The 21,324-nt window shown below is 31.0% G+C and overlaps 1 protein-coding gene across 1 annotated transcript in view; it reads right to left on the bottom strand.

Annotated features, from left to right (window-relative positions):
- The window catches only part of LOC110961312 (corticotropin-releasing factor receptor 1-like), a 110,295-nt gene that overhangs the window by 12,867 nt on the left and 76,104 nt on the right, over nt 1–21,324 (bottom strand). Inside the window, exon 9 of the mRNA XM_022208882.2 lies at nt 20,230–20,290. Coding sequence (XP_022064574.1) covers nt 20,230–20,290 — 61 coding nt within the window. The remainder of the gene's footprint in view (nt 1–20,229; nt 20,291–21,324) is intronic.

Genomic DNA, 21,324 nt, shown 5'->3' with positions numbered 1-21,324 from the left:
TTTTGAATGCTTACGTCTCTTTGCAGTAGTTGTGCATCTCTTCCTGTTTGATTTGAGTCCGTTTGTGGTCACTTTGCATCTCTCTGTGGTCCTGCATTCCTTTGTTGTGGCTGTTCTGCATCTTTTTGTGTCTTTTTGTCATTTATTTGCACCTCTTTGTATTTGTTTGGCTTTTCATCGTCATCATTTTGTGTTTCTTGGTGGACATCTGCCTCCGTTTTTCATCTTTCTGTCATTCTTAGCACCTTTTTGTGATGCTTTGCAGCCACTTTCTTTGTTTTCTTTTAGCAATTTTCTGTAAAATTTCTCTCTCTTCGTACTCATTTTGCATCTCTCTATAGTTTGTGGTCAACTTTCATCCTTCCGTGCTTATTTTATGTCTCTTTGCATCAGTTTTTATCTCCTCGTTGCTAATTTCTGTCGTCAGAGTCTCTTTTTTAGTTGTTTTGAGTCTTCTCGTGCTCATTTTTGTCTCTTTGCAGTGATTCATGCAGTCACTTTCGGCTGCTTTGTGTCTCTGCAGCTGGAGCTTTTAGGATTAAACCGGACGCAGAATTGCAGCTGAGAGTTTTAAAAACAGGTTCAATAGCTTTTGCATCACTGATTCTAATTTACAGAGTTGATTAGGTGGAATAAATGAATGAATATTTCATTTCCATGTGTGCTCATTTGCATAACTCGTCCCTCATGGGAATATTTAGACACGTTAAGTAAAAACAAACCAAACGATGGAGATGGATCCCTTCTACGGATCTATACCGTTCTGCTCCCAAATGAAATATTTCCCCCGCTGGAAGTAAAAATGTCTCTTTGTCAGATCTCACTCTGAGCTGCTGGTTTACTGGGCTTCACACATTTCTTATCTCAGAGCTCAGGGTTGCTCCCGTTGGCCTCACAGATCTGCAGCTGGAACGTTTTCTCAGGCGGAAATTTAAAAAAACCAAAAATCATTCAGAGCTCACTGTGAAAATACACAGCGTGATTACTCCTGCAGGAATTATGTCGTTTTCTCGGCATAAAATAGAGAATAAAGCAGTCAGCGGCAGTAAAGTGCAATCATCACCTGTGGGAACCAAATCACACTTCAGTGGAAACGGTTTTCTGTAGTTTCATATTTCATATATTGCCAATAACCCACATATAAAAAAAACACAAACTCATCCCTCGATATTTCCTCTCTGCCGTCTTGTCTTATTCTCTGAGCCTCCAGGTTCCTGCCGAGGACGTAAATATTTAAAAACAAGTCGCAGATATAAAGTTTAATCTCAGTCGGACGCTGCAGTTTTCATCAAAAGTCCCTGAAATCAGATTTAAGAGAGGATTTGCTGCTTTCAGCTGCAGAATAATAATAATAATAATAATAATAATAGAGTGGATTCTTGCATTCCCTGATTTACATTCCTGACCTGTTTATAGAATCTTAAAGCTGCACTGAATACTCATTTATTAACTGTGTGTGTGCATGAAAGAATCATAAAAAAAGAAAAAAATCAAGCATGAAAGTGTAAAAGAGACACAAACATCCACAAACTGACTGATTTTTCTTGGAGATTTGCTCATAGTTTTGCATCTTTTCGAATTTATTTAGCATCTTTTTGGTTTTTTTTGCAGCTTATTGTGTTTGTTTTGCAGCCGCTTTCCTTTTATTAGCATCTTTGTCATCAGTTTGTGTTTGTTTTTTTAGTTTTGTGTCTAAATGTGGACTTTTTCTGCCTCTTGACAGATGTTTTCACATCATTTTGCATCTTTCTACAGCTGCTGTTCTTGTGGTTCTAGTTGTAGCTGCATGTGAAACTATTTAATGCAGATTTTTATCTCCTTGTATCTAATTAACACATTTTTTTGATTGTTTTAAGCCTGTTTGCATCAGTTTTGTTTGTATTTGTGTAAGGTACGTTTGCTGCCCTTTGTTGTGTATCTATAGTCTATGTCTATTGCTTTGTCGTTTTTGCTCTCTTTGTGATCATTTTGTGTTTATTTTTGGTCATATTGTATTTTTTCTGGTTGTTTTACATCCTTTTGTAGTCAAGATTTGTTTGTTTGTGGTAATTTTGAGCCTCTTTTTAGTCATTTTGCGTCAGTTTGAGGTCAATCTTTGTTTCTTTTCGGTCATTTTCCGTCTCTTTGTAGCTGTTTTGCAAGTGATTGTGGTCATTCTGTATGTGTTTGTGGTCATTTTGTACGTATTATGTTGTTTTTTGCATCTGTTTGTGGTCAAGTTTTGGTTCTTTGTGGTAGTTTTAAACCTATTTTTAGTCATTTTGCATCCCTTTGTGGTCATTTGGTGTTTCTTTACATTCATTTTGCATCTTTGAAGGACTTTTTGCATCAGTTTGAGGTCAACCTTTGTTGCTTTGTGGTTATTTTGCGTGTCTTTGTAGCTGTTTTGCATGTTGGCAGATGTTTTGTGTCGTTTTTGTGTTGGAACTGTTTCTTTGTGGTAATTTTGAATCTCTATTTAGTCATTTGCATCAGATTGTGGTCACTTCATGTCTTTTTGTGGTCTAACTGCAGTGTTATGTTGCTGTTTGCATCTGGTTGAGGTCAAGTTTTGTTTTTATGTCGGAATTTTGAACCTCTTCTTCGTCATTTTTCATCTCTTTGTTGTTGTTTCACATGCGTTTGTGGTGATTCTGTGTTTCTTTATGCTCATTTAGCATGACTTTATAGTTGTTTTGCATCTTTGTCATCATTTTGAGTCTGTTTGAGGTCTGTCCTTTCTCTGTGGTCATTTTTAGTTGTCTGTAGTTGATTTGCCTCTTTGTAATTGTTTTACGTATGTTTGTGGTTAATATTTGTTTATTTGTTGTCATTTTGCATCAGTTTGTGGTTAATATTTGTGTCTTTGCTGTCATTTTGCATCAGTTTGTGGTTAATATTTGTTTATTTGCTGTCATTTTGCATCAGTTTGTGGTTAATATTTGTTTCTTTGTTGTCATTTTGCATCAGTTTGTGGTTAATATTTGTTTCTTTGTTGTCATTTTGCATCAGTTTGTGGTTAATATTTGTGTCTTTGCTGTCATTTTGCATCAGTTTGTGGTTAATATTTGTTTATTTGTTGTCATTTTGCATCAGTTTGTGGTTAATATTTGTTTCTTTGCTGTCATTTTGCATCAGTTTGTGGTTAATATTTGTGTCTTTGAAGTCATTTTGTATCAGTTTGTGGTTAATATTTGTTTCTTTGTTGTCATTTTGTATCAGTTTGTGGTTAATATTTGTTTCTTTGTTGTCATTTTGCATCAGTTTGTGGTTAATATTTGTGTCTTTGCTGTCATTTTGTATCAGTTTGTGGTTAATATTTGTTTCTTTGTTGTCATTTTGCATCAGTTTGTGGTTAATATTTGTTTCTTTGCATCAGTTTGTGGTTAATATTTGTGTCTTTGAAGTCATTTTGCATCAGTTTGTGGTTAATATTTGTGTCCTTGTTGTCATTTTGTATCAGTTTGTGGTTAATATTTGTGTCTTTGAAGTCATTTTGTATCAGTTTGTGGTTAATATTTGTTTCTTTGAAGTCATTTTGTATCAGTTTGTGGTTAATATTTGTTTCTTTGCTGTCATTTTGTATCAGTTTGTGGTTAATATTTGTTTCTTTGAAGTCATTTTGCATCAGTTTGTGGTTAATATTTGTTTCTTTGCTGTCATTTTGTATCAGTTTGTGGTTAATATTTGTGTCTTTGAAGTCATTTTGTATCAGTTTGTGGTTAATATTTGTGTCTTTGAAGTCATTTTGTATCAGTTTGTGGTTAATATTTGTTTCTTTGCTGTCATTTTGTATCAGTTTGTGGTTAATATTTGTGTCTTTGAAGTCATTTTGTATCAGTTTGTGGTTAATATTTGTTTCTTTGTTGTCATTTTGTATCAGTTTGTGGTTAATATTTGTTTCTTTGTTGTCATTTTGCATCAGTTTGTGGTTAATATTTGTGTCTTTGCTGTCATTTTGTATCAGTTTGTGGTTAATATTTGTTTCTTTGTTGTCATTTTGCATCAGTTTGTGGTTAATATTTGTTTCTTTGCATCAGTTTGTGGTTAATATTTGTGTCTTTGAAGTCATTTTGCATCAGTTTGTGGTTAATATTTGTGTCCTTGTTGTCATTTTGTATCAGTTTGTGGTTAATATTTGTGTCTTTGAAGTCATTTTGTATCAGTTTGTGGTTAATATTTGTTTCTTTGAAGTCATTTTGTATCAGTTTGTGGTTAATATTTGTTTCTTTGTTGTCATTTTGTATCAGTTTGTGGTTAATATTTGTTTCTTTGTTGTCATTTTGTATCAGTTTGTGGTTAATATTTGTGTCTTTGAAGTCATTTTGTATCAGTTTGTGGTTAATATTTGTTTCTTTGAAGTCATTTTGTATCAGTTTGTGGTTAATATTTGTTTCTTTGCATCAGTTTGTGGTTAATATTTGTGTCTTTGAAGTCATTTTGTATCAGTTTGTGGTTAATATTTGTTTCTTTGTTGTCATTTTGTATCAGTTTGTGGTTAATATTTGTGTCTTTGAAGTCATTTTGTATCAGTTTGTGGTTAATATTTGTTTCTTTGCTGTCATTTTGTATCAGTTTGTGGTTAATATTTGTTTCTTTGTTGTCATTTTGCATCAGTTTGTGGTTAATATTTGTTTCTTTGTTGTCATTTTGCATCAGTTTGTGGTTAATATTTGTTTCTTTGTTGTCATTTTGCATCAGTTTGTGGTTAATATTTGTGTCTTTGCTGTCATTTTGCATCAGTTTGTGGTTAATATTTGTTTATTTGTTGTCATTTTGCATCAGTTTGTGGTTAATATTTGTTTCTTTGCTGTCATTTTGCATCAGTTTGTGGTTAATATTTGTGTCTTTGAAGTCATTTTGTATCAGTTTGTGGTTAATATTTGTTTCTTTGTTGTCATTTTGTATCAGTTTGTGGTTAATATTTGTTTCTTTGTTGTCATTTTGCATCAGTTTGTGGTTAATATTTGTGTCTTTGCTGTCATTTTGTATCAGTTTGTGGTTAATATTTGTTTCTTTGTTGTCATTTTGCATCAGTTTGTGGTTAATATTTGTTTCTTTGCATCAGTTTGTGGTTAATATTTGTGTCTTTGAAGTCATTTTGCATCAGTTTGTGGTTAATATTTGTGTCCTTGTTGTCATTTTGTATCAGTTTGTGGTTAATATTTGTGTCTTTGAAGTCATTTTGTATCAGTTTGTGGTTAATATTTGTTTCTTTGAAGTCATTTTGTATCAGTTTGTGGTTAATATTTGTTTCTTTGCTGTCATTTTGTATCAGTTTGTGGTTAATATTTGTTTCTTTGAAGTCATTTTGCATCAGTTTGTGGTTAATATTTGTTTCTTTGCTGTCATTTTGTATCAGTTTGTGGTTAATATTTGTGTCTTTGAAGTCATTTTGTATCAGTTTGTGGTTAATATTTGTTTCTTTGAAGTCATTTTGCATCAGTTTGTGGTTAATATTTGTTTCTTTGCTGTCATTTTGTATCAGTTTGTGGTTAATATTTGTGTCTTTGAAGTCATTTTGTATCAGTTTGTGGTTAATATTTGTGTCTTTGAAGTCATTTTGTATCAGTTTGTGGTTAATATTTGTTTCTTTGCTGTCATTTTGTATCAGTTTGTGGTTAATATTTGTGTCTTTGAAGTCATTTTGTATCAGTTTGTGGTTAATATTTGTTTCTTTGTTGTCATTTTGTATCAGTTTGTGGTTAATATTTGTTTCTTTGTTGTCATTTTGCATCAGTTTGTGGTTAATATTTGTGTCTTTGCTGTCATTTTGTATCAGTTTGTGGTTAATATTTGTTTCTTTGTTGTCATTTTGCATCAGTTTGTGGTTAATATTTGTTTCTTTGCATCAGTTTGTGGTTAATATTTGTGTCTTTGAAGTCATTTTGCATCAGTTTGTGGTTAATATTTGTGTCCTTGTTGTCATTTTGTATCAGTTTGTGGTTAATATTTGTGTCTTTGAAGTCATTTTGTATCAGTTTGTGGTTAATATTTGTTTCTTTGAAGTCATTTTGTATCAGTTTGTGGTTAATATTTGTTTCTTTGTTGTCATTTTGTATCAGTTTGTGGTTAATATTTGTTTCTTTGTTGTCATTTTGTATCAGTTTGTGGTTAATATTTGTGTCTTTGAAGTCATTTTGTATCAGTTTGTGGTTAATATTTGTTTCTTTGAAGTCATTTTGTATCAGTTTGTGGTTAATATTTGTTTCTTTGCATCAGTTTGTGGTTAATATTTGTGTCTTTGAAGTCATTTTGTATCAGTTTGTGGTTAATATTTGTTTCTTTGTTGTCATTTTGTATCAGTTTGTGGTTAATATTTGTGTCTTTGAAGTCATTTTGTATCAGTTTGTGGTTAATATTTGTTTCTTTGCTGTCATTTTGTATCAGTTTGTGGTTAATATTTGTTTCTTTGTTGTCATTTTGTATCAGTTTGTGGTTAATATTTGTGTCTTTGTTGTCATTTTGTATCAGTTTGTGGTTAATATTTGTTTCTTTGTTGTCATTTTGTATCAGTTTGTGGTTAATATTTGTTTCTTTGTTGTCATTTGTATCAGTTTGTGGTTAATATTTGTTTTCTTTGTTGTCATTTTGTATCAGTTTGTGGTTAATATTTGTTTCTTTGTTGTCATTTTGTATCAGTTTGTGGTTAATATTTGTTTCTTTGTTGTCATTTTGTATCAGTTTGTGGTTAATATTTGTTTCTTTGTTGTCATTTTGTATCAGTTTGTGGTTAATATTTGTTTCTTTGCTGTCATTTTGTATCAGTTTGTGGTTAATATTTGTTTCTTTGTTGTCATTTTGCATCAGTTTGTGGTTAATATTTGTGTCTTTGCTGTCATTTTGTATCAGTTTGTGGTTAATATTTGTGTCCTTGTTGTCATTTTGCATCAGTTTGTGGTTAATATTTGTTTCTTTGTTGTCATTTTGTATCAGTTTGTGGTTAATATTTGTTTCTTTGCATCAGTTTGTGGTTAATATTTGTGTCTTTGAAGTCATTTTGTATCAGTTTGTGGTTAATATTTGTTTCTTTGTTGTCATTTTGTATCAGTTTGTGGTTAATATTTGTGTCTTTGAAGTCATTTTGTATCAGTTTGTGGTTAATATTTGTTTCTTTGCTGTCATTTTGTATCAGTTTGTGGTTAATATTTGTTTCTTTGTTGTCATTTTGTATCAGTTTGTGGTTAATATTTGTGTCTTTGAAGTCATTTTGTATCAGTTTGTGGTTAATATTTGTTTCTTTGTTGTCATTTTGTATCAGTTTGTGGTTAATATTTGTTTCTTTGCTGTCATTTTGTATCAGTTTGTGGTTAATATTTGTGTCTTTGAAGTCATTTTGTATCAGTTTGTGGTTAATATTTGTTTCTTTTGCTGTCATTTTGTATCAGTTTGTGGTTAATATTTGTTTCTTTGTTGTCATTTTGTATCAGTTTGTGGTTAATATTTGTGTCTTTGAAGTCATTTTGTATCAGTTTGTGGTTAATATTTGTTTCTTTGCTGTCATTTTGTATCAGTTTGTGGTTAATATTTGTTTCTTTGTTGTCATTTTGTATCAGTTTGTGGTTAATATTTGTTTCTTTGTTGTCATTTTGTATCAGTTTGTGGTTAATATTTGTGTCTTTGAAGTCATTTTGTATCAGTTTGTGGTTAATATTTGTTTCTTTGCTGTCATTTTGTATCAGTTTGTGGTTAATATTTGTTTCTTTGTTGTCATTTTGTATCAGTTTGTGGTTAATATTTGTGTCTTTGAAGTCATTTTGTATCAGTTTGTGGTTAATATTTGTTTCTTTGCTGTCATTTTGTATCAGTTTGTGGTTAATATTTGTTTCTTTGTTGTCATTTTGTATCAGTTTGTGGTTAATATTTGTGTCTTTGAAGTCATTTTGTATCAGTTTGTGGTTAATATTTGTTTCTTTGTTGTCATTTTGTATCAGTTTGTGGTTAATATTTGTTTCTTTGTTGTCATTTTGCATCAGTTTGTGGTTAATATTTGTTTCTTTGCTGTCATTTTGTATCAGTTTGTGGTTAATATTTGTTTCTTTGCATCAGTTTGTGGTTAATATTTGTGTCTTTGAAGTCATTTTGTATCAGTTTGTGGTTAATATTTGTTTCTTTGCTGTCATTTTGCATCAGTTTGTGGTTAATATTTGTGTCTTTGAAGTCATTTTGTATCAGTTTGTGGTTAATATTTGTTTATTTGCTTTCATTTTGCATCAGTTTGTGGTTAATATTTGTGTCTTTGAAGTCATTTTGTATCAGTTTGTGGTTAATATTTGTTTCTTTGTTGTCATTTTGCATCAGTTTGTGGTTAATATTTGTTTCTTTGTTGTCATTTTGTATCAGTTTGTGGTTAATATTTGTGTCTTTGAAGTCATTTTGTATCAGTTTGTGGTTAATATTTGTTTCTTTGCTGTCATTTTGTATCAGTTTGTGGTTAATATTTGTTTCTTTGTTGTCATTTTGTATCAGTTTGTGGTTAATATTTGTGTCTTTGAAGTCATTTTGTATCAGTTTGTGGTTAATATTTGTTTCTTTGCTGTCATTTTGTATCAGTTTGTGGTTAATATTTGTTTCTTTGTTGTCATTTTGTATCAGTTTGTGGTTAATATTTGTTTCTTTGTTGTCATTTTGTATCAGTTTGTGGTTAATATTTGTGTCTTTGAAGTCATTTTGTATCAGTTTGTGGTTAATATTTGTTTCTTTGCTGTCATTTTGTATCAGTTTGTGGTTAATATTGTTTCTTTGTTGTCATTTTGTATCAGTTTGTGGTTAATATTTGTGTCTTTGAAGTCATTTTGTATCAGTTTGTGGTTAATATTTGTTTCTTTGCTGTCATTTTGTATCAGTTTGTGGTTAATATTTGTTTCTTTGTTGTCATTTTGTATCAGTTTGTGGTTAATATTTGTGTCTTTGAAGTCATTTTGTATCAGTTTGTGGTTAATATTTGTTTCTTTGTTGTCATTTTGTATCAGTTTGTGGTTAATATTTGTTTCTTTGTTGTCATTTTGCATCAGTTTGTGGTTAATATTTGTTTCTTTGCTGTCATTTTGTATCAGTTTGTGGTTAATATTTGTTTCTTTGCATCAGTTTGTGGTTAATATTTGTGTCTTTGAAGTCATTTTGTATCAGTTTGTGGTTAATATTTGTTTCTTTGCTGTCATTTTGCATCAGTTTGTGGTTAATATTTGTGTCTTTGAAGTCATTTTGTATCAGTTTGTGGTTAATATTTGTTTATTTGCTTTCATTTTGCATCAGTTTGTGGTTAATATTTGTGTCTTTGAAGTCATTTTGTATCAGTTTGTGGTTAATATTTGTTTCTTTGTTGTCATTTTGCATCAGTTTGTGGTTAATATTTGTTTCTTTGTTGTCATTTTGTATCAGTTTGTGGTTAATATTTGTGTCTTTGCTGTCATTTTGTATCAGTTTGTGGTTAATATTTGTTTATTTGTTGTCATTTTGTATCAGTTTGTGGTTAATATTTGTTTCTTTGCTGTCATTTTGCATCAGTTTGTGGTTAATATTTGTGTCTTTGAAGTCATTTTGTATCAGTTTGTGGTTAATATTTGTTTCTATGTTGTCATTTTGTATCAGTTTGTGGTTAATATTTGTTTCTTTGCATCAGTTTGTGGTTAATATTTGTTTCTTTGTTGTCATTTTGCATCAGTTTTGTGGTTAATATTTGTTTCTTTGTTGTTCATTTTGCATCAGTTTGTGGTTAATATTTGTTTCTTTGTTGTCATTTTGCATCAGTTTGTGGTTAATATTTGTGTCTTTGAAGTCATTTTGTATCAGTTTGTGGTTAATATTTGTTTATTTGCTGTCATTTTGCATCAGTTTGTGGTTAATATTTGTTTCTTTGTTGTCATTTTGCATCAGTTTGTGGTTAATATTTGTTTCTTTGTTGTCATTTTGCATCAGTTTGTGGTTAATATTTGTTTCTTTGTTGGTCATTTTGCATCAGTTTGTGGTTAATATTTGTGTCTTTGAAGTCATTTTGTATCAGTTTGTGGTTAATATTTGTTTATTTGCTGTCATTTTGCATCAGTTTGTGGTTAATATTTGTGTCTTTGAAGTCATTTTGTATCAGTTTGTGGTTAATATTTGTTTCTTTGCTGTCATTTTGTATCAGTTTGTGGTTAATATTTGTTTCTTTGTTGTCATTTTGCATCAGTTTGTGGTTAATATTTGTTTCTTTGTTGTCATTTTGCATCAGTTTGTGGTTAATATTTGTTTCTTTGTTGTCATTTTGCATCAGTTTGTGGTTAATATTTGTTTCTTTGTTGTCATTTTGTATCAGTTTGTGGTTAATATTTGTGTCTTTGCTGTCATTTTGCATCAGTTTGTGGTTAATATTTGTTTATTTGTTGTCATTTTGTATCAGTTTGTGGTTAATATTTGTGTCTTTGTTGTCATTTTGCATCAGTTTGTGGTTAATATTTGTGTCTTTGAAGTCATTTTGTATCAGTTTGTGGTTAATATTTGTTTATTTGTTGTCATTTTGTATCAGTTTGTGGTTAATATTTGTGTCTTTGTTGCCATTTTGCATCAGTTTGTGGTTAATATTTGTTTCTTTGCATCAGTTTGTGGTTAATATTTGTGTCTTTGAAGTCATTTTGCATCAGTTTGTGGTTAATATTTGTGTCCTTGTTGTCATTTTGTATCAGTTTGTGGTTAATATTTGTGTCTTTGAAGTCATTTTGTATCAGTTTGTGGTTAATATTTGTTTCTTTGAAGTCATTTGTATCAGTTTGTGGTTAATATTTGTTTCTTTGTTGTCATTTTGTATCAGTTTGTGGTTAATATTTGTTTCTTTGTTGTCATTTTGTATCAGTTTGTGGTTAATATTTGTGTCTTTGAAGTCATTTTGTATCAGTTTGTGGTTAATATTTGTTTCTTTGAAGTCATTTTGTATCAGTTTGTGGTTAATATTTGTTTTCTTTGCATCAGTTTGTGGTTAATATTTGTGTCTTTGAAGTCATTTTGTATCAGTTTGTGGTTAATATTTGTTTCTTTGTTGTCATTTTGTATCAGTTTGTGGTTAATATTTGTGTCTTGAAGTCATTTTGTATCAGTTTGTGGTTAATATTTGTTTCTTTGCTGTCATTTTGTATCAGTTTGTGGTTAATATTTGTTTCTTTGTTGTCATTTGTATCAGTTTGTGGTTAATATTTGTGTCTTTGTTGTCATTTTGTATCAGTTTGTGGTTATATTGTTTCTTTGTTGTCATTTTGTATCAGTTTGTGGTTAATATTTGTTTCTTTGTTGTCATTTTGTATCAGTTTGTGGTTAATATTGTTTCTTTGTTGTCATTTTGTATCAGTTTGTGGTTAATATTTGTTTCTTTGTTGTCATTTTGTATCAGTTTGTGGTTAATATTTGTTTCTTTGTTGTCATTTTGTATCAGTTTGTGGTTAATATTTGTTTCTTTGTTGTCATTTTGTATCAGTTTGTGGTTAATATTTGTTTCTTTGCTGTCATTTTGTATCAGTTTGTGGTTAATATTTGTTTCTTTGTTGTCATTTTGCATCAGTTTGTGGTTAATATTTGTGTCTTTGCTGTCATTTTGTATCAGTTTGTGGTTAATATTTGTGTCCTTGTTGTCATTTTGCATCAGTTTGTGGTTAATATTTGTTTCTTTGTTGTCATTTTGTATCAGTTTGTGGTTAATATTTGTTTCTTTGCATCAGTTTGTGGTTAATATTTGTGTCTTTGAAGTCATTTTGTATCAGTTTGTGGTTAATATTTGTTTCTTTGTTGTCATTTTGTATCAGTTTGTGGTTAATATTTGTGTCTTTGAAGTCATTTTGTATCAGTTTGTGGTTAATATTTGTTTCTTTGCTGTCATTTTGTATCAGTTTGTGGTTAATATTTGTTTCTTTGTTGTCATTTTGTATCAGTTTGTGGTTAATATTTGTGTCTTTGAAGTCATTTTGTATCAGTTTGTGGTTAATATTTGTTTCTTTGTTGTCATTTTGTATCAGTTTGTGGTTAATATTTGTTTCTTTGCTGTCATTTTGTATCAGTTTGTGGTTAATATTTGTGTCTTTGAAGTCATTTTGTATCAGTTTGTGGTTAATATTTGTTTCTTTGCTGTCATTTTGTATCAGTTTGTGGTTAATATTTGTTTCTTTGTTGTCATTTTGTATCAGTTTGTGGTTAATATTTGTGTCTTTGAAGTCATTTTGTATCAGTTTGTGGTTAATATTTGTTTCTTTGCTGTCATTTTGTATCAGTTTGTGGTTAATATTTGTTTCTTTGTTGTCATTTTGTATCAGTTTGTGGTTAATATTTGTTTCTTTGTTGTCATTTTGTATCAGTTTGTGGTTAATATTTGTGTCTTTGAAGTCATTTTGTATCAGTTTGTGGTTAATATTTGTTTCTTTGCTGTCATTTTGTATCAGTTTGTGGTTAATATTTGTTTCTTTGTTGTCATTTTGTATCAGTTTGTGGTTAATATTTGTGTCTTTGAAGTCATTTTGTATCAGTTTGTGGTTAATATTTGTTTCTTTGCTGTCATTTTGTATCAGTTTGTGGTTAATATTTGTTTCTTTGTTGTCATTTTGTATCAGTTTGTGGTTAATATTTGTGTCTTTGAAGTCATTTTGTATCAGTTTGTGGTTAATATTTGTTTCTTTGTTGTCATTTTGTATCAGTTTGTGGTTAATATTTGTTTCTTTGTTGTCATTTTGCATCAGTTTGTGGTTAATATTTGTTTCTTTGCTGTCATTTTGTATCAGTTTGTGGTTAATATTTGTTTCTTTGCTGTCATTTTGCATCAGTTTGTGGTTAATATTTGTGTCTTTGAAGTCATTTTGTATCAGTTTGTGGTTAATATTTGTTTCTTTGCTGTCATTTTGCATCAGTTTGTGGTTAATATTTGTGTCTTTGAAGTCATTTTGTATCAGTTTGTGGTTAATATTTGTTTATTTGCTTTCATTTTGCATCAGTTTGTGGTTAATATTTGTGTCTTTGAAGTCATTTTGTATCAGTTTGTGGTTAATATTTGTTTCTTTGTTGTCATTTTGCATCAGTTTGTGGTTAATATTTGTTTCTTTGTTGTCATTTTGTATCAGTTTGTGGTTAATATTTGTGTCTTTGCTGTCATTTTGTATCAGTTTGTGGTTAATATTTGTTTCTTTGCTGTCATTTTGCATCAGTTTGTGGTTAATATTTGTGTCTTTGTTGCCATTTTGCATCAGTTTGTGGTTAATATTTGTGTCTTTGAAGTCATTTTGTATCAGTTTGTGGTTAATATTTGTTTCTATGTTGTCATTTTGTATCAGTTTGTGGTTAATATTTGTTTCTTTGCATCAGTTTGTGGTTAATATTTGTTTCTTTGTTGTCATTTTGCATCAGTTTGTGGTTAATATTTGTTTCTTTGTTGTCATTTTGCATCAGTTTGTGGTTAATATTTGTTTCTTTGTTGTCATTTTGCATCAGTTTGTGGTTAATATTTGTTTCTTTGCTGTCATTTTGTATCAGTTTGTGGTTAATATTTGTTTCTTTGTTGTCATTTTGCATCAGTTTGTGGTTAATATTTGTGTCTTTGAAGTCATTTTGTATCAGTTTGTGGTTAATATTTGTTTATTTGCTGTCATTTTGCATCAGTTTGTGGTTAATATTTGTGTCTTTGAAGTCATTTTGTATCAGTTTGTGGTTAATATTTGTTTCTTTGCTGTCATTTTGTATCAGTTTGTGGTTAATATTTGTTTCTTTGTTGTCATTTTGCATCAGTTTGTGGTTAATATTTGTTTCTTTGTTGTCATTTTGCATCAGTTTGTGGTTAATATTTGTTTCTTTGTTGTCATTTTGCATCAGTTTGTGGTTAATATTTGTTTCTTTGTTGTCATTTTGTATCAGTTTGTGGTTAATATTTGTGTCTTTGCTGTCATTTTGCATCAGTTTGTGGTTAATATTTGTGTCTTTGAAGTCATTTTGTATCAGTTTGTGGTTAATATTTGTTTATTTGTTGTCATTTTGTATCAGTTTGTGGTTAATATTTGTTTCTTTGCTGTCATTTTGCATCAGTTTGTGGTTAATATTTGTTTCTTTGCTGTCATTTTGCATCAGTTTGTGGTTAATATTTGTGTCTTTGAAGTCATTTTGTATCAGTTTGTGGTTAATATTTGTTTCTTTGCTGTCATTTTGCATCAGTTTGTGGTTAATATTTGTTTCTTTGCTGTCATTTTGCATCAGTTTGTGGTTAATATTTGTGTCTTTGAAGTCATTTTGCATCAGTTTGTGGTTAATATTTGTTTCTTTGTTGTCATTTTGTATCAGTTTGTGGTTAATATTTGTTTCTTTGTTGTCATTTTGCATCAGTTTGTGGTTAATATTTGTTTCTTTGCTGTCATTTTGCATCAGTTTGTGGTTAATATTTGTGTCTTTGAAGTCATTTTGTATCAGTTTGTGGTTAATATTTGTTTCTTTGCTGTCATTTTGTATCAGTTTGTGGTTAATATTTGTTTCTTTGTTGTCATTTTGTATCAGTTTGTGGTTAATATTTGTTTCTTTGTTGTCATTTTGTATCAGTTTGTGGTTAATATTTGTGTCTTTGAAGTCATTTTGTATCAGTTTGTGGTTAATATTTGTTTCTTTGAAGTCATTTTGTATCAGTTTGTGGTTAATATTTGTTTCTTTGCTGTCATTTTGTATCAGTTTGTGGTTAATATTTGTTTCTTTGTTGTCATTTTGTATCAGTTTGTGGTTAATATTTGTGTCTTTGAAGTCATTTTGTATCAGTTTGTGGTTAATATTTGTTTCTTTGTTGTCATTTTGTATCAGTTTGTGGTTAATATTTGTTTCTTTGTTGTCATTTTGCATCAGTTTGTGGTTAATATTTGTTTCTTTGCTGTCATTTTGTATCAGTTTGTGGTTAATATTTGTTTCTTTGCTGTCATTTTGCATCAGTTTGTGGTTAATATTTGTGTCTTTGAAGTCATTTTGTATCAGTTTGTGGTTAATATTTGTTTCTTTGCTGTCATTTTGCATCAGTTTGTGGTTAATATTTGTGTCTTTGAAGTCATTTTGTATCAGTTTGTGGTTAATATTTGTTTATTTGCTTTCATTTTGCATCAGTTTGTGGTTAATATTTGTGTCTTTGAAGTCATTTTGTATCAGTTTGTGGTTAATATTTGTTTCTTTGTTGTCATTTTGCATCAGTTTGTGGTTAATATTTGTTTCTTTGTTGTCATTTTGTATCAGTTTGTGGTTAATATTTGTGTCTTTGCTGTCATTTTGTATCAGTTTGTGGTTAATATTTGTTTCTTTGCTGTCATTTTGCATCAGTTTGTGGTTAATATTTGTGTCTTTGTTGCCATTTTGCATCAGTTTGTGGTTAATATTTGTGTCTTTGAAGTCATTTTGTATCAGTTTGTGGTTAATATTTGTTTCTATGTTGTCATTTTGTATCAGTTTGTGGTTAATATTTGTTTCTTTGCATCAGTTTGTGGTTAATATTTGTTTCTTTGTTGTCATTTTGCATCAGTTTGTGGTTAATATTTGTTTCTTTGTTGTCATTTTGCATCAGTTTGTGGTTAATATTTGTTTCTTTGTTGTCATTTTGCATCAGTTTGTGGTTAATATTTGTTTCTTTGCTGTCATTTTGTATCAGTTTGTGGTTAATATTTGTTTCTTTGTTGTCATTTTGCATCAGTTTGTGGTTAATATTTGTGTCTTTGAAGTCATTTTGTATCAGTTTGTGGTTAATATTTGTTTATTTGCTGTCATTTTGCATCAGTTTGTGGTTAATATTTGTGTCTTTGAAGTCATTTTGTATCAGTTTGTGGTTAATATTTGTTTCTTTGCTGTCATTTTGTATCAGTTTGTGGTTAATATTTGTTTCTTTGTTGTCATTTTGCATCAGTTTGTGGTTAATATTTGTTTCTTTGTTGTCATTTTGCATCAGTTTGTGGTTAATATTTGTTTCTTTGTTGTCATTTTGCATCAGTTTGTGGTTAATATTTGTTTCTTTGTTGTCATTTTGTATCAGTTTGTGGTTAATATTTGTGTCTTTGCTGTCATTTTGCATCAGTTTGTGGTTAATATTTGTGTCTTTGAAGTCATTTTGTATCAGTTTGTGGTTAATATTTGTTTATTTGTTGTCATTTTGTATCAGTTTGTGGTTAATATTTGTTTCTTTGCTGTCATTTTGCATCAGTTTGTGGTTAATATTTGTGTCTTTGCTGTCATTTTGCATCAGTTTGTGGTTAATATTTGTGTCTTTGAAGTCATTTTGTATCAGTTTGTGGTTAATATTTGTTTCTTTGTTGTCATTTTGCATCAGTTTGTGGTTAATATTTGTTTCTTTGCTGTCATTTTGCATCAGTTTGTGGTTAATATTTGTGTCTTTGTTGCCATTTTGCATCAGTTTGTGGTTAATATTTGTGTCTTTGAAGTCATTTTGTATCAGTTTGTGGTTAATATTTGTTTCTTTGCTGTCATTTTGCATCAGTTTGTGGTTAATATTTGTGTCTTTGTTGCCATTTTGCATCAGTTTGTGGTTAATATTTGTGTCTTTGTTGCCATTTTGTATCAGTTTGTGGTTAATATTTGTTTCTTTGCATCAGTTTGTGGTTAATATTTGTTTCTATGTTGTCATTTTGTATCAGTTTGTGGTTAATATTTGTTTCTTTGCATCAGTTTGTGGTTAATATTTGTTTCTTTGTTGTCATTTTGCATCAGTTTGTGGTTAATATTTGTTTCTTTGTTGTCATTTTGCATCAGTTTGTGGTTAATATTTATTTCTTTGCTGTCATTTTGTATCAGTTTGTGGTTAATATTTGTTTCTTTGTTGTCATTTTGGATCAGTTTGTGGTTAATATTTGTGTCTTTGCTGTCATTTTGCATCAGTTTGTGGTTAATATTTGTGTCTTTGTTGTCATTTTGTATCAGTTTGTGGTTAATATTTGTTTCTTTGCATCAGTTTGTGGTTAATATTTGTTTCTTTGTTGTCATTTTGCATCAGTTTGTGGTTAATCTTTGTTTCTTTGTTGTCATTTTGCATCAGTTTGTGGTTAATATTTGTTTCTTTGTTGTCATTTTGCATCAGTTTGTGGTTAATATTTGTTTCTTTGCTGTCATTTTGTATCAGTTTGTGGTTAATATTTGTTTCTTTGCTGTCATTTTGTATCAGTTTGTGGTTAATATTTGTTTCTTTGTATCAGTTTGTGGTTAATATTTGTTTCTTTGTTGTCATTTTGCATCAGTTTGTGGTTAATATTTGTTTCTTTGTTGTCATTTTGCATCAGTTTGTGGTTAATATTTGTTTCTTTGTTGTCATTTTGCATCAGTTTGTGGTTAATATTTGTTTCTTTGCTGTCATTTTGTATCAGTTTGTGGTTAATATTTGTGTCTTTGTTGTCATTTTGTATCAGTTTGTGGTTAATATTTGTTTCTTTGTTGTCATTTTGTATCAGTTTGTGGTTAATATTTGTTTCTTTGCATCAGTTTGTGGTTAATATTTGTTTCTTTGCTGTCATTTTGCATCAGTTTGTGGTTAATATTTGTTTCTTTGTTGTCATTTTGCATCAGTTTGTGGTTAATATTTGTTTCTTTGCTGCATCTGTTTGTGTTGTTTCAGCATTTCTGTCATTGCATTGTGTCTCTTTTGTGAGACATTTTCCGGGTGAAAACTGGTGTTCTCGGCTGCAGTGGAGATTTTCAGCACCGTTCATCATTGTTTCCACTGTTTTGCTTCGCTGTCAGAGCTCCTGTGACGTTGTTTGTAGCCACAGCAGGTTGCTGTTCCACAAAAAAAGAGACTCCTACACAGCTGGGGAACAAATACACTTCCAGTCGAAAGTTTTAGGACACTTTCTAATTTATTTGACTGAGAAAGTGTCCTAAAACTTTTGACAGGGGGTGTAAGTTCCTCAGGAGTTGAACAGAGCTAATAGAAGATGAATGTTGTTCTTTGGTTGCTCATGTGGACAAAAACACGACTCTGTACGAATGAAATGTAATAACGCTGCTTTCAGGTCGCTTCTGTCTGTTTTTCTGTGTCTGTATCCTGTTCTCTGCAACTAAAGGCAACTGGAACCACATCTCTGTATGTGTCAACCTACTGGGCCATTAAATGTGATCCTGAAACATTCGGTGCCTGGGTGAGTTTGTGCAGCAGCAGGATGTTGGTCTGTGTGTGGGATTAAATCAAAATCAACACCAACACGTCAGTCACAGCTTTTAATAGTTTCTCCACGGCGGAGCTGTTCGGCACAGAGGAATAAGACGCAAGGCTCTCGACGCTCCGCTTTCTGTGAGCAACTGGAAAAAAGACAAACTTTGCCATTTATTCCTGCAGAGCTGAATCACTTTTCATCTTTTCAATAAGAATGCAGGAGCTTCCAATCAGAGAGCAGCAGGGCGAAGGTTTAATTAAGATTACTGTACGATGCAAATGTGATTAGAGTGGGTTATTAATAGACATTCATCTCCTTAATGCAGGGCTGTCCAACATGAGGCCCGTGGGCCAAAAGTGGTCCTCCAGAGGGTCCAATCCGGTCCTCAAAGTGTAAAAATTACAGAGAAGACATTAACTGCAGATTGTAAATTAGTAAAACTATAAATTTAAAACCCTTTCTAGACCATGACAAGTTGTTTTGATCATAAAGTAAAATACTAGATTGTTCTTTTGTGTTTCATTTTTGTAATGTTTTGTCTTTTTTGTCTGATTTTTATGGTTTGTGTCTCGTTTTTGTTGTGTTCTCTTTCTTTTTGTCCCGCTTGTGTTTTTTGTATCGTTTTTGTCATTTTGTGTTTTGCTTTATTCATTGTTTTAAGCATCATTTTGTTTCACGGTTTTGTTTTTTTCTTTTGTCTTGTTTGTCCATTTTTTTTGTCACTTTGTGACTTTTTTGTCTCATTTTTTGTCTTTTTTTTGCTTTGTTTCTTGTCGTTTGTCTCATTTTTTTTGCTGTTTTGTTTCTCGCATTGTTCCAGTATTTTGTCTTGTTTTTGTTTTTTGTTTTTTGTCTTTTCTAAAGTAAAATGCTATACCGTTCAGTTCCAGGTGACGAAATGTGTTCCTTTGTAGATCTGGAAGTTGTAATGTGGAAATGATAAACTGAGGCTGAATGTTGCTGAGATTTACCTTATTTTTCTTCATAAATTCCAGGTTGTTCATGATGTTTTGTAAAAAGATAATTTTCAGAATGTACCTTTTTCCGCTAAAACAAAGGAAACATGAGGAGCTGTGGTTATTTATAGGTTGTTATGCTGTGATTTCACTGGTCACTGAAGATACACTGCAAACACTCAAATCTTACCAAGTCTATTTGTCTTATTTTTAGACATTTCAGCAGATGGAGGGACTTGTTTTAACCCTCGTGTCGTCCTGCAGGTCAAATAGACTCGTTTTAAAGTTTGAAAATGTGGGGGAAAAAAAATGTATGTTTTCACAGTGAAACTTCTTATCTCCACATTTTCAACATTTTTGGGAAATGATGTTGATAGATAAATGGATAGAAATGTTAAAAATGTTCTTAAAGAAAATATTAGCAGTTTTACTGATATACATGTAATCACTTTAGATATTTTTTAGGATTTTTTTGGAAGAATTTTACTCATTTTAAAAAATATTTACAAGAATTTTCTTGCCAAATTTGGGGGATTTTTTTTAAATAAAATTTTTAAGGGAAATTTTTACGGAATAATTGGAATTTTCTTCCTGAAGGTTTCGCAAATTTTCGGAAATTTGGGGAATTTTTTTGCTGATTTTTCTTCAGACAAGGAAACAGTTGTTTTTGGTGCCAACAGGAGGGTTAAAACAACGCATCTTAAATATCTTGTTAAGTCAAACAGTCTTGAAATGATCTTGCTTTTAGTTGTATTTTACAAGAAAACTCAAAATAAGTTTAATACATCTCAAATCAGGAGGTTACATGAAAGCAAAAATCTATTTTTGAGAGATAAACTATTTTACTTTTTTTTTAGGTTTTTTTTTTTACTATTTTAAGACACCTAAGCTTGACAATCCTGGTAAAATACAGCTTAAAATAAGTTTTTCCGGCTAATTTTAAGATCTAAATATCGTATCTTATTTCAAGAAATCTTACCAAGCCAGTTTTCACTTGTTCTATTGGCAGATTTTTTTCACTTATTTCAAGGTAAAAGTTCCTTAAAATAACTTTTTCTTTTCTTGTTTTGAGAGGGGCATTTTTCCAGTGATATTGGTAGAACCTGAACTAGAAGGAGTTTGCCTTTACGTAACACAGTTTGTCCTGAATATCTGTACAGTAACACAGGTCTTACTTCTCGTTGTCGTAGTACAGCTTTCCGATGGCCCACGCCACGATTATGGGGAACGGTATACCTGTGAGGCACAGAAAGAAAACAGACAAAGTGACGGATTCTTTCTTTCTTTCTTTCATCTTTCTCTGCTATTCAAATCACTAAATATCACCGCGGGGATTTCATGCTGGAGTATGAAATCCCTGTGTGTGTTTTTATTTTTTCCTGCCAAGCGCTGTCAGAAGCAATCGCTGCTCGTGTGCCGTGATCCACAGATGCAAGCCAAGACGTGTCACCGTCAGAATGCCGCTTTGTGAACGAATGAAAGGCTGGACCCCGGCTGACGGTAATGCAGAGCGATCCGCAGATTTACCGACTTGTAGAAGTTCAATAAAGCAGACAAACAGCCATTACTCACATCTCAACGATACCAACAGCAGCATCAGAGAGCCACAATCTCACATCTCTGGAAACTTTCCCCTTCGTTAGCGATTTGCCGTCATCGCTTGATGCTAAACTTGAGGAGAACCCCGGATTAGTTCAGAAACATCATCTGAAGAGTGGAAGCTAAGCGGAGCACAGAGAATGCCGTCTTTTTTTCTTTGAGATGCGCTGCCATCTCCGCTTCACGCATCTTTTCGTGGTTGTTTTTACATGTGTTTGTGGTCAAGTTTTGCTTCTTTGTGCTAATTTTGAAGCTTTTATTAGTCATTTTGCATCGGTTTGTGGTCAATCTTTGTTTCTTTTCGGTCACTTTGCATCTTTGTAGTTGTTTTGCATCAGTTTGAGGTCTATTTTTGTTTTTGTTTTTTTATCATTTTGCATCTTTGTCGTTGTTTTGCATCAGTTTGAGGTCTACTTTTGTTTTTTTAATCATTTTGCATCTTTGAAGTCATTTTGCATCAGTTTGAGGTCTATTTTTGTTTTGTTTTTTGTCATTTTGCATCTTTGAAGTCGTTTTGCATCAGTTTGCGGTCTATTTTTGTTTCTTTGGGGTCACTTTGCATCTCTTTGTAGTCGTTTTGCATCGGTTTGAGGTCTATTTTTGTTTCTTTGGGGTCACTTTGCATCTCTTTGTAGTCGTTTTGCATCGGTTTGAGGTCTATTTTTGTTTCT

This window comes from Acanthochromis polyacanthus, chromosome 19 (assembly GCF_021347895.1).
Source record: "Acanthochromis polyacanthus isolate Apoly-LR-REF ecotype Palm Island chromosome 19, KAUST_Apoly_ChrSc, whole genome shotgun sequence".
NCBI lineage: Eukaryota > Metazoa > Chordata > Actinopteri > Pomacentridae > Acanthochromis > Acanthochromis polyacanthus.
Note: the sequence above shows the minus strand (reverse complement) of the source record. Positions and strands in the feature narration are given on the sequence as shown.